This window comes from Arachis ipaensis, chromosome B7 (genome assembly GCF_059453495.1).
Source record: "Arachis ipaensis isolate K30076 ecotype BB chromosome B7, ASM5945349v1, whole genome shotgun sequence".
Lineage (NCBI taxonomy): Eukaryota > Viridiplantae > Streptophyta > Magnoliopsida > Fabales > Fabaceae > Arachis > Arachis ipaensis.
The window spans coordinates 138,351,307-138,369,969 of record NC_142442.1 but is presented as its reverse complement, the minus strand read 5'-3'; the positions used below and the strand labels follow the sequence as shown (position 1 = coordinate 138,369,969).

General features: G+C 30.3%; 1 protein-coding gene and 1 non-coding gene across 3 annotated transcripts; both read left to right on the top strand.

Annotated features, from left to right (window-relative positions):
- Positions 1-2,281: 2,281 nt before the first annotated feature.
- Positions 2,282-8,501, top strand: LOC107606156 (putative pectin methyltransferase QUA2). 2 transcript variants are annotated; one of them, XM_088492610.1, is made up of 9 exons: positions 2,282-2,865; positions 3,484-4,337; positions 4,423-4,555; positions 4,973-5,213; positions 5,940-6,153; positions 6,268-6,443; positions 6,564-6,867; positions 7,297-7,435; positions 7,827-8,501. In XM_088492610.1, exons 2-9 carry the CDS (start codon positions 3,631-3,633, stop codon positions 7,983-7,985), a joined length of 2,073 nt encoding a protein of 690 aa, XP_088348736.1. In that variant the 5' UTR covers positions 2,282-2,865; positions 3,484-3,630; the 3' UTR covers positions 7,986-8,501. The 2 variants fall into 2 exon arrangements, with proteins under 2 accessions (XP_088348736.1, XP_016163636.1); XM_016308150.3 differs by having other exon boundaries at positions 2,303-2,627.
- Positions 8,502-9,389: 888 nt separating this feature from the next.
- Positions 9,390-9,481, top strand: TRNAY-GUA (transfer RNA tyrosine (anticodon GUA)). The gene is given in 2 exon segments: positions 9,390-9,426; positions 9,446-9,481. It is a non-coding gene; the product is annotated as a tRNA-Tyr (tRNA).
- Positions 9,482-18,663: the final 9,182 nt, after the last annotated feature.

Here is an 18,663-nt window from a genome sequence, read left to right as displayed (position 1 = left end):
AAAAAATATTTAAATTCAAATGTTAGTTTAAAATATTAAAAATTATTGATCTATATTTTATATCATCCTCCGAAACATTAACTTTTATCTTTTTTTTTTTTTAAATAAATTAAGTAACTATAAAAAAATACCATAACATGCCAACACACTAAAGTGTGGGTCTAAGTGCATTATGTCACATTTTCATGCTCTAAGCCAAATTCTACGGTCACACATACCACAAAGTTACAAACAATGCGTTGAATCTGAGAGTTTTCTCTCTATAGTGATATAATAGTCTATCACCTCACACCATATTAATTCTCTCTCCATCATTCTTCACTTAGATCTACCCATTCCGCAACCCTTTCTCTCTTACAGCTAGAAACCCTCTTTTTATTGATTGGGTAATGATAGGTAGACAAAAAAAATAGTCAGAATTTGTCTTATTTAATATTAATTAATTATCGCAACAATTAATGAATGTTAAATAAGACAAGTTATGACTATTTTTAACTGATTTTCTTTAGTTACCAAATATTTTGGATATTATTTATACTTTATAGAAGCCAAAAAATCCACACTTTCCACACTTCGTTCATTTATTGTTTACAAGCCAAGCTGGCTTTATACTTCATTTAGAAGAAACACGCGTAAATTACTAAATGGGTCGTAGATTTGATAATTTTTTTCTTCATATTGTGGGGTAGAATATAATAGTAAAATCTTTTTGTTTTGGATGATTAATTGGAGGCACTTTTTTAGGCAGCTTCCTAAGTTGTTATCTTTCATTTTCTTAGTCCATTTTTCTCTTCTGTTTCGCCGCTTGAGGCGCACAGGATTAATTAACGAAAATATTTAATAATAAATAAATATTAAACAAGATAACTTTAAATTATTTGAGTTAATTATTAATTAATTAAATATTTTTTTATTGGGTGACGAATCAATTAAATATATACATATAAAAGAAATACTCTAGTATCGGTGAATATAATAAAACGAAAAAATTCCATTTAGGCATAGGGTTTAGTAATAGTTTTATGATTTTGGCTATTAAATTAATTATATTTTAATTAAAAAAGATAGAAACACAAAAAATGTAGAGATAAAGAGGTAAAGACAAATATTTTGTCTTTAATTTCAGAAATAAAAAAAATGTAGACATAGTTATTTTTGGATAATTTTAATTTATGTTTTTTTTGTTTCAATAATTAAATGGATTTTTGTATTTATTATCTTTATATATTCTTTTCTAAAAAACAATACAAATACGGTCTAAAGATACTTATTAAATATATTTGTTAAGATTACTAGTGATGAAAAGTTTTATTTTTTTTAATATATTCTTGAGTTATGTTTAAGATACTTATTAAAGTTATCCTAGTACAAAATTATATACATATCTTTTAATAAATGTATTTTAAAAACTTAACTTTAATGTTTCTTAATAAAAGTAATATTATATTAAATATCTTAACCGACACCCTTAACAAATTTTATAATTTTTTTACGTGACAAATACTACAAAAATTTACTAAAACTTTTATTCCTTTTACAAAAGTAGTATTTTCCATTTAATACCTTAGTATTTTCTAATACTAGATTTAAGTTTAATTTTATTTTGAAGTCGCATTAAATAATATATTAGTATTTATAGAATCATAAATCACAAATAGTTATTTAAAATTAAAAAAAAATTATCACTCTAATACTTAATTTCAATTTCATTAAAAATTTATATGAATAATTTTATTAAGATAATTATACAAATAATAAAATTTAATTAATTATTTATTAAAATAATATTATTTTTTTAAAATAATAAAATCGATTTTATTTTATTTATTAATTTTAATACAAATTTTAATTTTAAATTAATTAAAAATATAAAAAATAATATTTTAAAAATATTCTATTTAATAATAAAAAATATTAATAATAAACTATCAAAATTTATTATTTTTAATTTTATTTAATATATTTTATAATAAATAAATAATAAATAAAATAAATTTAGATTAATTAGTTTTTTATCTCTCTAATATTACGGTATTAAACTAAACCCGTCACCAAAAAACCCGTCAAACATCGCAGATCGGAGCTCCATTTAAAGGTCTGTCGCTGGCCAATAAATTGCTGCATGTACAATGCATGATTCGAACCATCGACACTTGCTTAAGCGGACAAGACTACTCGACCAACCCAAATTGGTTTTATTAATGTTTATATTTTCAAGATTTTCCCTGTGAGCGCGTCCTATTTAATATTTATTTATTTATTTATTCATAACTCTTACTCTATCTATTTCATTTGTTTATTTATTTTGCCAAAATATATTATTATTTGGCCTGAGAGCTAAGAGTTATGAATCGCGATCGGATCAGTACAAAACGTGCTTCCTCTTTTCAGTCTATCGTTTTTGTTTCGTAAGCAACTGTTTTAGTAATAATCCACTAACACACTCAGTGTTAGAATGAGAATTTACACACAAAACAGAAACGAAAGAGATTGAAGCTTGTCGTTTTGATTCGTTTGGGAGCAACCTACAACCCCATCACAATTTCATTCACTATTTTACTGGGATTCCCTATTTTTTTTCTCCCTTTCTTCTTCTCTTCTTCCTTTTCTTCCTCAACGAGGATTAGGTACTTGTTGCTGGTTCAAAAGCTCTTTTTTTTTTTTTGGGGTTTTTGTGCTTTGGTGCTTGGTTTCAGTGAGTTTGATCTGGGGTTGTTTCCAGCTGCAGCATTGATCTAACTGGGTTTCTTTTACTTTTTTATGTTTTTTCCACTCTGAATTTCAATTGGGATACGTCAAAATCTCATTTTTGGTACCGAAAATGAGGTAGCCCTTTTATAATGGCACTTTCTGCATTTAGTGAAGGTGAATTATTATTTATTATTACTATTGTTATTTTGCTTTTTTGAAAATAAAGAATATATACTCTTTCGGGAAATTACTTTCCATTGTTCCGATTGGCTTCTGGGTTTTAGATTAGGAACCACAATGAAGGTTGCTTTTCCAAAATAGATTTTTTTTTTTTTGGAACAAAAATGAGCTTGTGGTTTTATGAGTAATGGTTATGGAACTAGCTGCAAGTGATTTATGTTAGTTACTCACCAACCTATCTGCTTTTACTACCAACTATAAATTTTTTTTTCCAACTTCATTATTCTTTCTAAGTTCAGACTTGTAATTATCACCCAAATTTTAACCTTTTTTTTTTGGGTTCTGATTTTTATTTATATAATATTTTGTTAGTATATATACATTTCAATGTTTGGTCCGTGATGGATCTGGTAGCGGTGAATTAATTAATTAATTAATGGCTAACCTTGTCGCCACTCCAATGCTCTTTTGATTCTCTGAAAATGAAGTTTGTTTTGTTTGCTCACTGAATTTGTTCACTCCAACTTGTTTATAGTTACTTGCTTTGTGCTAACACCATCAACATCAAGCTGACAAGGTACCTATTTTCTTTTCCTTTTCTTTTTATGTTAGGTTTGTATATGCTCAACTGGATGTGGATTCTCCCAATGATTTTGTGTACACAAATCAGAATGATGTTAGAATAGCACCTCTGTGTTGGATTCTGGGGTGTGTTCATAAGGCGTTTGCAGTTAACCATCAATTTCTTGTTCAGAGAGAATGTCCAGGCCTCTGTATAGAGGTGTATCAGGGGTTCGGACACCTGAACACAATCATGATTCTTGGGAGTCTCATAACAAAGATAAAGTAGATAAGGAAGATTTGGATAAAAAGGGTTCCTCAAATCACAGCTCTTTACCTCTGAAGTCTCCCTTAAAGTTGCTATTTTCAGATAATTCTCATTCTAAATTCGGCACCAATGAGAACGGTTACTCATCCGATCCACTCATTGGAACTGCGAGAAGCCGGCATAAATTGGTTCTGCATTTGTTGAAGTGTAGTTTAGTATTTCTAGTTATTCTTGCACTTGCTGGTTCGTTTTTGTGGACGGTGTCGATTTCGACCACATCAAGAGGTCAAATTTACCATGGTTATAGAAGACTCCAAGAGAAACTTGTGTCAGACCTGTTGGATATTGGGGAACTATCTAGTGCTCCCTCAAAGATGAAAGAGTTGGAATTTTGCTCGCCGGAGCTTGAAAACTATGTTCCTTGCTATAATATTAGTGATAATATGGGTTTGGGTAATTCTGATGGTGATCAGCTTGATCGGCAATGCGGCCCGGAGCTCAGGCAAAATTGTTTGATTCTCTCACCAACAAATTACAAAATTCCTCTTCGGTGGCCTACCGGAAGGGATGTTATATGGGTTGCTAATGTTAAGATCACTGCACAGGAGGTTCTTTCTTCTGGAAGCTTGACCAAGAGGTAAGCGAAATACATCTCTCCTTGAAGCTGTTATACTTTCAGCTATCATTTGATGTTAAAAATTATGTATTTTCTTTGGTTACAGGATGATGATGCTCGATGAAGAGCAAATTTCCTTTCGTTCAGCATCTCTTATGTTTGATGGTGTTGAAGATTACTCACATCAAATTGCAGAGATGATTGGACTCAGAAATGAATCTAACTTCATTCAAGCTGGGGTAAATAATTATTTTTTATCTATTGAAAATGGCGTAATTGAGTATGCCTATCCTTATATTTTGCAGTGGCTGTCATCTATTGTTTCACTTAGTTGGTACATGTTAAATATTGAAAATATAACTATGGTAGGTTGTTAAGTGTCTTGGGGGTATGTTCTCGAAAAAATCATCTGCATGCCTGATAACTATATATACGATACTATGGGCTGTTCTAAGCATATACCTTATTCTAGAATAGATTTTTCTTAAGTGCCATTGAATCACACTCGATTATTGAACATATTGTAGGATTGTACTTTGCATTTGGGCAAATTTGTGATCGAATTTTCTGATTGATTATGGTTGTAGTAAATAAAAACTAGCTCTCAATGTTTGACAAATATATCCCTTTCCTGAATAACATTCTGTAATTTACAGGTTAGAACCATTCTGGACATTGGCTGTGGCTATGGTAGTTTTGGAGCACACCTCTTTCAAAGTCAGCTCTTAACAATGTGCGTGGCTGACTATGAGCCTTCAGGCAGTCAAGTTCAACTCACACTTGAGAGAGGCCTGCCTGCTATGATTGCTTCTATCACTTCAAAACAATTGCCATTTCCATCTCTTTCGTTTGATATGTTGCATTGTGCTAGATGTGGAATTGATTGGGACCAAAAAGGTATTTTTTGAAAACCAACATTATGCTATGTTTTGTAAATTATGTTTCAAGCATTTGTTTGAATGAAGCTTTTATTTTCCGGATTTGTAAGCCCTTCTAAATTAAGATGTTAGATTACAGATATCATTGGCAGTAGAGTAAAAATGACAAAACAAGAAATAAAACCCATTATTGCAATAACTATCATCCTGTCTCTTAAAACTTTGGCTTTGTATTTTCATATGCTCTCAGGCATTGAACTTTTAAGTTGGTGTAACTTTTCTTTTGAAATGCAAAATTAAGAAACACTATATGCTTTAAGGAAGAAAGACTATACACAGGGAGTTACCTAAAGTTAAATATATTAATCTTTTTCCATCTTTGACCACCCTAGTTCAATCAGCTTATTAAGTATGTTGCTGCCAATGTGAAACTAAACATAGTTTAAGCATCTGGTCATATGTAGAGACATCTTATTATGTTTATTTCCATAATCGGTGATTATCCAACAAAATGAAGTTATCTTTTCATATTCTTCCTCCCCCATAATTGTGGATTTCATTCATCAAGCCTCCTTTATTTGCTTTTACTATCCCCCTTTTTTAACGTGTAGAATCTGGATTCTTTTACTTTTTCTGAGCTTCAAACTGTAGTTTGAGTTTTTCTAGTTCACTAATTTTGTGGCACTTTAAGGTCAATGAATTATTGGATTCTGATGGGTCTTATGAATGTTCATATTGCATTTAGATGGCCTTCTCTTGATTGAAGCTGATAGACTGCTAAAACTGGATGGTTACTTTGTCTGGACATCACCGCTTGTAAACGCCCGAAACAAAGATAATCAAGAAAGGTGGAAGGTTATACATGATTTTACCGAAAATCTTTGCTGGGAAATGCTTTCACAGCAAGATGAAACTGTTGTATGGAAGAAAACCAGTAAAAGAAATTGCTACAGCTCAAGGTAATGCTGCTGTGGCATGCATATATGAATAAGTATTTTACTTTTTTAATTTACTTCATAAAGATTAACAAGTATTCCTGATTCCTAGCATTCCCAATTTGTTCATATTTTCAGAAAGAATGGTTCTCCCCCTCCTTTATGTGGTAGAGGTTATGATGTGGAATCTCCATATTATCGGGAACTGAAAAACTGCATAGCAGGAACACACAGCAGCCGACGGATTTCTATTGATAAGAGGGCAACCTGGCCTTCTCGGGATAACTTGAACAAAGAAGAGCTTGCAATCCATGGTTAATGTTACATTCCTGAACATTTGTGTATAGTGGCATAGCACTCTTAATTATCACAATGTACTGAATGAAATTTCTCACTAGGTTATCTTACTATTGCCCCTATTCACTTGTGTTCAGGTTTGCAATCCGATGAAATTATGGAGGACAATGAAAGCTGGAGAACAACAGTCCAGAACTATTGGTCTCTTTTGTCTCCATTAATATTTTCTGATCATCCTAAGAGGCCTGGGGAAGAGGACCCTCCACCACCTTACAACATGCTAAGAAACATTCTAGACATGAATGCCCATTTTGGTGGTTTTAATTCTGCATTGCTGCGTGCTGGGAAATCTGTGTGGGTCATGAATGTCATACCAATATCTGGGCCAAACTATCTCCCGTTGATTCACGATAGGGGTTATGTTGGTGTCTTGCATGATTGGTATTTTTCTCTGCTTTTTCCTTCTGTTTTTTAATGTCAATGTATTTTCTGATTTTTCTGTGAAAAAAGCATTGATGCTTTGATATACATGCCTATTCAATTTCCCCTTTTTCTTTTTGTGGTCACCATAACATTCACACTAAGGTTAAAGTATTCTTAAAGACTTGCATAATTGAGATCGACGATATTGGTTAAAAAAATATATGTTAATAAAGGTGTAAGAGCTTAATAGTTAATGATGCTGTGCAAGTCGAGAATTCTTGGGGGATATAGGCATAAGCATATAGAAGTTGTTATATTTAGAAATTCTACTTAATTATTATTGGTGGTAGGCTGGGTGCAAGGATATATTAAATTATCAACTACTATTATGATTTTGTGAATAAGTGTTACTATTTTCTTATATGTATGATCTTTTGTTGCTCCTAGGTGTGAGGCTTTTCCAACGTACCCTAGAACCTACGATTTGGTGCATGCAGACGGACTTCTATCCCTCGAGACTTCTCAGCAGCGCAGATGCACTATGCTTGATATGTTTATAGAAATTGACAGGATACTTCGCCCTGAGGTATGTAAGCTTAACTCTATGGTCTTAACTCCTTATTAATGGTCCTTTTCCTTCACGTCATTTAGTTATTTATTTATTTTCTATTAAAATTTTTTGGTGTTGAGGTATAAATATATAGAACAAGGAGTCATGACTACCATAAAATGAGAGGAATCCACCAATGTCATCCCTAATAAAAGTAGTACAGGGGACAAAGTAGTTCCAAGGGATTTGAAAATGACAAATTCATTTCTTACTAGACAACTTTGTCTATCACCATTCCTTTACCTGTATTTTTTTGTATAGAAAGACTTATTTGTTACCCTTTTTGAATGGTGAAGGACAAATTTCTTGTTTTAAAAAACTTGAGCAAGCCTTTTGATATGGCATTGACAATGGTCCATGCATGCAGGGATGGGTTATAATTCGCGACACAATTCCTTTAGTAGAGTCGGCGAGAGCTCTAATAGCGCGGTTGAAGTGGGATGCACGAGTTGTAGAAATCGAAAGCGACAGCCATCAAAGACTCCTAATCTGCCAGAAACCGTTCTTTAAGAGACAAGCAAATTGATTCATTGAAGAGATGGAAAAACCAGACCCATAATATTCATATAAATTCATTTTCATAATGTTCATTTATATTCATAATGCTCCGCCATACATACAGAAGTGGGGATTGAAAAATTTTGGACAGAAAGAAGCCGGAAAAGACGGTAGAAGACGGAAAATACAGTGGATTCTTGTCAGTGATACTGATACAACCACAACTCCTGTGTAGCCGCAAGGTGTATGCATAGGGCCATGTAATTACCAAAAAGAGGAGCAAGAGCAGATGAGGCAGTATACTTGGTAGATTTTAATTTTTCATTCCATGTCTTATCACAGTTACATAGACACATGAATGTTGTTCATTAAGATTGGGAAAGTTAATTCATAGAATAAGTTTATTGTGTCTGCTTTGGTGTATAAAAGTGCTCAGTGGTTAATTCTCTGTTATTACTATTATAGAATTATTATTTTCCTACTCTCATTTTATAGGTTCTTTCTTCTTCTTCTTGTTGTAATGATAAAATCATATTCTCCATTAGTCCAAGATTTACCTCAACTCCTGGTTGGTTTGTCAGCAATGGTAGATTGGATTAAACAGAAACAAGTTACATGTGAATGAAGAGAGGCACATCAGTGATATTTGACAGGAAAGTAAATTAAAGAAATTAATCCTTAAAAGAGTTGGTCTAAAATGAAAATCTGCAAACAGATTACAGGTATATTTTTTTTTTTTTTTGTCCACGGTATCTCCCAACCCGACAGGTCAAGGACTAATCCACCGCGGATCTAAGCTCCATTTAAGGATCTGCCGCTGGCTAATGGGTTGTTGCATGCACAAGGTGGGATTCGAACCCCCGATACTTGCTTAAGCGGATGAGTGAGCTGATCACTCGACCAACCCAAGTTGGTTTGGATTATATTAGTCTAGTCAGAATCATAGGTCAGTTATCAAGGAAATTGCATGTGATTTTCATAGATTTGATATAGATGGTATGTTTATAACCAGATCAATTGGTAAAGCTTGTTCAAGCATATACTAATTCGGTTTTCTTACATAATTAGTCTTTTGTGATTTTAGTCTTTTTTTTTTATCTTCTTTCAGTTGCTGGAAAACTTGTATATATGAGTCTGGCAACATTTCATTGTGTTCATGATTTATAGACTAATGTAAAAGGTAGATTCAACCCATTTTTTAAAATTAGTCAAGTTTTTCATTTTTTAAATTTCATCAAGTATTTAAAAGATTTTCTTAAGAGAGATGTCATTATTTATAACTCGAACAATGTAGAAAGACTTCATATTTCTAGTCACACTTTTATTCCCCCGGTACATAGTTAATGGAGCTAATCAGCTAATTCTAAAACTTTGAAACTTAAGTGTTATAAACTTATAATGAATTAAAATCATAGTGTCTTAACAACCAATTCCGACCTTAGCTCAGTTGGTAGAGCGGAGGACTGTAGTGGGATTAAAACCTCAGCTATCCTTAGGTCGCTGGTTCGAATCCGGCAGGTCGGATATTTTTTTCCTCCTTTTTTTCCAATTCGAAATTCCACTTTTACCCTTGCACTACTACCCTCATAAATCATAACCGCAAATTTTAAAAAACCGGTCATTCTGTTGTAAATTAAAAGAGATATATAAAATAAAGATGTATAAATAGAAGACTCTAGTATTAAAATAATTAGCTCAATAATAATTTATATCTATACCAATATATAATGGGGATATAGGAGTTTGGTATCCAATTCTTTCTTCCCATTTTACCCTCTTTCTTCTTTTTTTTTTCAAGAAAATGTTTTACCCACTTCACTTTTAATATAAAAAAAACTGTTACTACGTATTTAATTTTTTTATTTTTTTTTTAAATTATTTTTACCTATGACAAAATTTAAAACTAATTCATTTTATTTCAAATAATAACATAATTTGTTGATATCTATACCAATATATAATGAGGATATAGGAGTTTGGTATCCAATTCTTTCTTCCCATTTTACCCTCTTTCTTCTTTTTTTTTCAAGAAAATGTTTTACCCACTTCACTTTTAATATAAAAAAAACTGTTACTACGTATTTAATTTTTTTATTTTTTTTAAATTATTTTTACCTATGACAAAATTTAAAACTAATTCATTTTATTTCAAATAATAACATAATTTGTTGATATTCTATAACAAAATTAATTAAATTACAATACACGGTTTAAATACTTCTGATGTCTATTGTTTATCTTAAAAAAAATTACATATAAACGTGTACTCTTAATTAAATCTATACCAATTTATTAAATTATAATACACAGTTTATATATTTTTCTGATGTCTATTGTTTATATTTAAAAAAAAATTACATATAGAAGAGTACTCCTTAATCAAATTTATACCAATATATAATGGATTATACCAATATATAATGGGATAGAAAAATTTAGTATCCAATTTTTTCTCTCTATTTTACCCCTATTTTTTTAAGTTTGTTAAACACTGAATTCAATATAACAAACTGTTACTACGTCCTCTATTTTTTTTATCAAAAAAATAATTTATCAAACTAATTCACTTTCAACCCCACCACATGTTTTAAAACTGATTTACTTCCAATAAAAAACTGCTACCACTACGTACTCAATTTAAAAACTGACCCACTTTCAATAAAAAACTGATCCACCTTCAGTCGTACTTAACTCCCAACAAAATTAAATTACTCTTTCACTTTCAATTTTGGTCTCGCAAAGGTTTTTCTTCTCTGCATCTTGCTATCACGAAATCAACAATCACGTCAACGTCGACCACTTGGACAGAATCTGCTAGGCGAAGAAGACAGAAAATGACCGAAGAACAAAGATAGCAACACCTGACTAGAAGACGTGCAACTTATTCGGAGATGATTCGACAAGAAAACAAGTTGTCATATTAATTGATACAACTTCAATTCCAACTCCAATGCCAAACACAAGTGGAGGTACCACAAACATAAGAGTAGCCCGATTGACTACAATTAAAACAGGCAAATAAAAATCTATAACAATATATAATGTCGATACGGATTAACCTCTTTTTTAATTCTTTATTCCAATAATTTATTCGTTTATTAATTTTATCCGTTTTCAATTTTTCTTATTTCTCTTTCCAATTCTAAATGTGCTTCTCTGCATGTAACAATTATTTGGATAAGTTTTTGTGATTTTCTGAACTAGATAGTGACTATGCTAAATGTTGATTTTAGACGCCATGTATGAAAGGAGAAAAAAAATAATTAGGAGTGATAAATAATTTTTTTATTGATCTTATCATTTTATTTTGGGTATATTCTTTATGTGAGTACTTTATACCAATAGTTAATCTCATTATTCAATTTTTAGTGCTTCTCGTCTCACCATTAGGTGCACTTTTTCTGTATTATTACTGTTGCCATCATTCTCCTTCCTTCAATATCGTGATTGTATCGCCTCCATCTTTTCCTCGCTTTCATTCACTACAATTGCAAATTTTATACCGTTTTACTATAGTTATTAATTTCACGCATAACTTTCACCTTCATTTTCCTTTCTCTTCAGTTTACTTACCAAACTGTATTAATTCTTATATATTTTTAATCTATCTTTCACATCTAAAGTTTTCTTTCATCAATTTAATTTTTAAAAAATTATTTTTTTATATGATATTTGTTTTTTAATTTTTTTTATATGCATATACCTATCAAAATGAACCGAAGAACTCTTATAAATTATTTTGTTAATTTTTTTTTTATTTTTTTAAACGATTTTGTACAAGATAAAATTATTTTTTAAATTTTTTAAAGTATTAATTATGTAGAATATTTTTTTAAATTTTAAGTGCATCAATATTTACCTTTTAGTTAAATCTCATTTTTTTAAACTGTTTTGTATTTAATGATGTTATTTTTTTAATTTTCTAAATTATTGATTATATAAAGTATTGTAATTAAAATTTGAGTATATAAATATTTATTTTTAAATTAAATTAAATCAATTATACAACAAAAAATTTACTAATTTTTTATTCCACAATATTATTTGTTTGGCATATAGTCCTGATTATTTGATGAGTTTAATTTTGATGGTGATTAGATGTACGTGTAAAACTATTTTATACTAATAGAACATCAAAATTAAATTCTTATTTGATTGACATAAAAAGACGCAAAAAAAATTGTAACTACCAATGATTTGTTAAAATATTGATATGTTTATTTCCTAAACTATTAACGATGTAGAGTTCTGACATTTAAGTATATGCAAATTTGTTTATAATTCAATTAAAATAAATAATTTATATTTCAAAAAAATTAATTAATTAAATATTATTTGTTTGGTATATAGTATTGATTATTTGATTGGCATATAAAAGATGGAAAAGAAAATGTATGTATCAATAATAAAGTGAAAAAACTCTCAAGGATATTTTGCTAATTATTTTTTAAATTTTTAATCAGTTCTATGTCGGTTAATATTTTTTTTTATTAAATATTAGATTGACATATAACATTAAAGATATGGTAGGATAATAATATCTATGAGTTAGTTTTTTTAAATAATCTGATAACACAATAAATATCTAAATTTTCTGTTAAAAACCGTTTCAACCTTTACAATATTATACAGGCTAATTTAGATAGCCAAAATAAACTAAAATAAATAACAACAAGAAGATATAGAATTTCACTTTTTGTTATATAATACAAAAATAATATAATAATACAATAAACTGTAATAAAAATAAAGTAAAATAAGTAAAAATAAGAAGATATAGAATTTTATTTTTTGTTCTGTAGTACAAAGATAATATAATAATCTAATAAATTGTAATATTCTGGTACAAAAGAACATAAAATTTAATCAAAAATACTATTTGTACACCAAAATCAGTCACCAATGTATTTGTATATAATAAATACATGTATAGTTTAATTTATTTTCAATGTGTATTTGTATTCTAGCATGTATTTTATACGGGTGGCGGACTTTGGTGTACACATAGCATAACTCAAATTTAATATTATTCTTTTCAGTAGCTTTTTATTTTTTTATTTTAATTTTATTAAAAATACTAATATAATTTACTTTTAACTTTTAACTTTTAACTTTTAAGATAAATGTAAGGATGTGACATTTTATGTATTAGATAATGTAAAAAATTTATTATAGAAGAAGTTAAGAATATAAGAGAGAGAAAGAAAGAATTTTTTAACCTATTAAATATGAGTTATATCAAGTGATGATTAAGAATAAAACAAACATACAACTTATATAATAGTAGTCAAATGTAAGAAGTAATGACAGTCTTTTATTCTAAGGGTCTATATTAAATTGCAACTTAATTTTATAATTATTAGTTAAAAACTTACAATAATATACTATTTTTGTTATATTAGTTAAAATAATGTATTTAATATTATTTTTAAGGATTACTGACATCAAATTTTGATAATTTGAGCAAAAATTTTGAATGTTTTATTTCGTACATTTTTTTAATAGAATAATAAGACAACTTAAAATTCACATCAAGAAAAAATTACTGTTTTCATACATTTAGATATTCAGAAGACACAAAAACCAATTCTTTAACAACACTTCAACGACTCATAAAAGTTAACATAATAAATGATTATAGATCAAAGTGATAGACAAGATTGAAAGTTGCGATAATAGTACTTTGTGATAATTAATTACGATTGGGTAAAGAGAAGGTGTGAGGAGAAGAAGAAAATGAGAAAAGAGAATAAGGCAATAATAGTGTACGATAGAAATAATAGTAAGAGAAAATAATAGTGTGTGATACAATAAGAAGATATAATAAAAGTATACATTAATAATTTAAAAAAAATTTAAATTAAAGATAATTTAATAAATTGAATATAAAATTTAAAAAATAAAATATTTTTTATCTATTAAAATTATGAATATAAAATTAAAAAATAAAATAACTTATAAAATTTTTATATTTATTTTTAAATAAATTTTTTATTTTTAAATTATTTTATCAAATCTATAATTAATTGAATTTGTCCCTACTATATTAAGGAATCAATTTAATTGAATAATCTTGAAGCGTTTATATAGTTATTTTTATAATCAATAAATCTGACAGTTTTTCAAGACTCAAAAAATTATTAATAAGGATATATATGATGAATTACGAAGATTGTTTTCAGGTACACAATTTTTATATTCTCCTATTTTATTTATTAATTATTCTTATAGTTTGATATTTAAAAATAAAAAAATAAACATTCTCATTTCTTCATTTTTTTTTTCATTACTTATAAGAAAATGAAGACCTCTTCAGATTCATATTTTGGCCTACCACTTAAAAAATATGAAGACAAATATAAATATCTGTGACATTTAAATAAAAATTAACTTTTGTAAATAATTAATATGTATTTTGATTTATATATAATTTTTTTGAATCAGGATAATATTATTATAATTATTTTTTGAACTATATATATATATATATATACTTCTTTACTGTATATTTTTATAATTTAACATTTTAAAATTTTTTTATAATAGTTTTAATTTTAACAAAATATTATATAAATAAAGTCATGCCAATATTAAAATAATAAAAAATATTTATTTAATAAATTTAAAAAATAAATAATATATTAGCAAAAAATAAATTTAATTTTTTTAAAAAATAATAGAAAAGCGGCTGAACAGGCACGATAGTGCCTGTTGAGCCGCTAGTATATAAATTAATATTATATGTTGTATTGTGTATATATATACAAAGATAGAAAGAAGTATTAAAAATAAAGAAAGAGAGAATTGCATTTGTTTATTGTTACAATCTCAATATAATAAAGATGATTAATATTGCTATTAATATTATATGTAAAGAGTAATAGAAAATAGAATTTAAAATACTTATAAGATAAAAGAAGAGAAAGAACTGTAGTAGAAATATAAAGAGAAGAGTATTTGATTGTAACATAAAGAGAGAGTATTTGATTTTATTATTGTTGTGTATATTCTCTTGCCTCATATCATGCTTTTATAGGCAAAGAGAAGTTTACTTTTCAAACTACATTTATTTCTTTCATCCTAAGAACTTGTTCTCTTCAACGTAGAAAATGGGTTGCCCATTAAATGGACATCCATTCTTATCCTTTCCTAGTCACAACACTCCCCCTTGGATGTCCATTTAGGATTATGCCTCGTTAAAACCTTATTAAAGAAAAACCCAATGGGAAAAAAACTTTAGTGAAGGAAAAAGAGTACAAAATCCTTTGTGATGAGAACTGCCTCATTAAAAACCTTGTCAAGAAAAACCCAATGGGAAAAAAACTTGACCAAGGGAAAAAGAGTACAGTCTCCCCCTCTTGCTGACATCATTTAATGTCTCGAAATCGGCGCATCCCAATCTTATGTACCAATCTTTCAAAGGAGGATTTTGGGAGTGACTTTGTAAATAAATCTGCCAGATTGTCACTTGAACGGATCTGTTGGACATCAATTGTCCCTTGATTTTGAAGGTCATGAGTGAAGAAGAATTTGGGAGAAATATGCTTTGTTCTATCACCTTTGATGTATCCACCCTTAAGTTGAGCAATGCATGCTGTATTATCTTCAAACAGGACAGTTGGAGCTATCTTATGATCAATCAGTCCACATGATGACAGAATATATTGAATCAGACTCCTCAGCCAAAAATACTCGCGACTAGCTTCATGAATCGCCAGTATTTCGGCATGATTAGAGGATGTTGCAGCAATCGTCTGTTTCGTAGACCTCCATGATATAGCTGTTCCACCATATGTGAATAAGTATCCTGTTTGAGATCTCCCTTTATGTGGATCAGACAAGTATCCGGCATCTGCATAGCCAACTAGTTGTGACTTGGATCCATAGGGATAAAACAATCCCATATCAACCGTCCCATGAAGATATCGAAAGATTTGTTTGATTCCACTCCAATGTCTTCTGGTTGGAGAGGAACTATACCTTGCTAGTAAATTCACCGCGAATAATATGTCAGGTCGCGTATTATTAGCAAGATACATTAGTGCTCCAATGGCACTAAGATATGGTACTTCAGGACCAAGGATATCTTCATTCTCTTCTTTAGGACAGAATTGATCCTTTTCCACATCCAAAGATCTTACGATCATTGGGGTACTTAATGGATGTGACTTATCCATATAAAATCTCTTCAAGATCTTTTCTGTGTATGTTGTTTGATGAATAAAGATTCCACTTTTTATATGCTCGATCTGCAGGCCGAGACAAAATTTAGTTCTTCCAAGATCTTTCATCTCAAACTCTTCCTTTAGAGTTTTTATAATTGTTGGAATCTCTTCAGGAGTCCCAATGATATTTAAATCATCAACGTACACAGCAATTATAATGAACCCAGATGTAGTTTTCTTTATGAAAACACATGGGCAGATATCATCATTCTTGAATCCGTTTTTGGCCAAATACTCAGTAAGACGATTATACCACATTCGTCCGGATTGCTTTAGACCATATAAAGATCTTTGCAATTTGACTGAGTATAACCCTTGCGAATATTCATTGGATGGTTTAGATATTTTTAGTCCTTCAGGGACTTTCATATAGATATCCCGATCTAATGAGCCGTACAAATAGGCTGTTACCACATCCATTAAATGCATATGCAGTTTATGATATGCAGATAAACTGACCAAATAACGCAATGTTATCGCATCCACTACAGGGGAATACGTTTCTTCATAATCTATACCAGGCCTTTGTGAAAAACCTTGTGCCACAAGTCGGGCTTTATAGCGCACAACTTCATTTTTCTCATTTCGTTTTCTCACAAATATCCACTTATATCCAACAGGTTTTACATCTTCAGGTGTACGGACTACAGGTCCAAAGACTTCACGTTTTGCAAGTGAGTCTAATTCAGCCTTCATGGCTGCTTCCCATTTTGGCCAATCATTTCTTTGTCGACATTCTTCAACTGATCTTGGCTCAAGATCCTTACTTTCATGCATGATATCTAATGCCACATTATATGCAAATATTTCATTGACAATTGTCTTATTTCGGTCCCATTTCTCTCCTGTAAAGGCATAATTTATCGAGATCTCGTCATTTTCACAATTTTCAGGTACCTGAACGTCTTCTGGCGTTATATCAGAATTTTGGACAACTGCCGGTGTCTTTACTATGTCTTTTTCAACAGGAATCGTATTTACCTCTTTTCTCTTTCGAGGATTTTTGTCTTTGGAACCGACAGGCCTGCCACGCTTTTGGCGTGTATTTGCTTCAGTGGCTATTTGTCCTACTGGGACATCAATTCGAATTGGGACATTTTCCGCCCTGCCACGCTTCTGGCGTGAATTCGCTTCAGTAGCTACTTGTCCTACTGGGACATCAATTCGAATTGGGGCATTTTCCGCTGGTATATAAGATTTGGTTATCCTCTTTGTATCGGAAAATGCATCAGGCAATTCATTTGCTATTCTTTGCAAATGTATAATCTTTTGAACTTCTAGTTCACATTGCGCTGATCGAGGATCTAAATGCATCAACGATGATGCATTCCAATTAAGTTCCTTTTCAGGAAGCTTATTCTCTCCCCCTAATGTTGGAAATTTTGATTCATCAAAATGACAATCCGCAAACCGGGCTTTAAACACATCACCAGTTTGTATCTCAAGATACCTCACTATAGAGGGAGAATCATATCCAACATATATCCCCAATTTTCTTTGGGGTCCCATTTTGGTGCGATTAGGTGGTGCAATGGGAACATATATTGCACAGCCAAATATTCTTAAATGGGAAATATTTGGCTGCTGGCCAAAAGCTAATTGTATAGGAGAGAATTGATGATAACTCGTTGGCCTCAAACGAATAAGTGCTGCGGCATGTAAAATAGCATGCCCCCAAACCGAGGTTGGGAGATTTGTTCTCATAAGCAAGGGTCTAGCAATTAATTGGAGGCGCTTAATAAGTGATTCTGCTAACCCATTTTGTGTGTGAACATAAGCTACTGGATGTTCAACACTTATTCCATTAGCCATACAATAAGCATCAAAAGCTTGGGAAGTAAATTCACCAGCATTATCAAGACGAATTGCTTTAATTGGATTTTCTGGAAATTGTGCTTTTAATCGAATAATTTGAGCCAGTAATCTCGCAAACGCCAGGTTGCGAGAAGATAATAAGCACACATGTGACCATCTCGAAGATGCGTCTATCAGGACCATAAAATATCTAAAAGATCCACATGGTGGATGAATAGGTCCACATATATCACCTTGAATCCTTTCTAGGAATTCAGGGGACTCAAATCCAATCTTTACTGGTGATGGCCTTAAAATTAACTTCCCTTGAGAACATGCAGCACAACAAAATTCACTAGTTTTAAGAATCTTCTGGTTCTTTAGTGAATGTCCATGAGAGTTTTCAATGATTCTCCTCATCATGGTTGTTCCCGGATGACCCAATCGGTCGTGCCAAGTTATGAACTCATTTGAGCTAGTAAACTTCTGGTTTACAATGGCATGTGATTCAATTGCACTAATCTTGGTATAATACAACCCAGATGAAAGTGAGGGTAATTTTTCTAATATAACTTTCTTATTTGAATCATGAGTTGTTATACATAAATACTCATGATTTCCCTCATTCATCGTCTCAACATGATATCCATTTCGGCGAATATCTTTGAAACTCAACAAGTTTCTCAG

What these genes read in the sequence shown, in the direction of transcription:
- LOC107606156 (XM_088492610.1), top strand. Translation starts at nt 3,631, where the DNA reads ATGTCCAGGCCTCTGTATAGAGGTGTATCAGGGGTTCGGACACCTGAA. An exon ending in AGAAGAGCTTGCAATCCATG is followed by an intron (nt 6,444 to 6,563) that starts GTTAATGTTACA and finishes ACTTGTGTTCAG; the next exon opens with GTTTGCAATCCGATGAAATT. An exon ending in GTTGGTGTCTTGCATGATTG is followed by an intron (nt 6,868 to 7,296) that starts GTATTTTTCTCT and finishes TGTTGCTCCTAG; the next exon opens with GTGTGAGGCTTTTCCAACGT.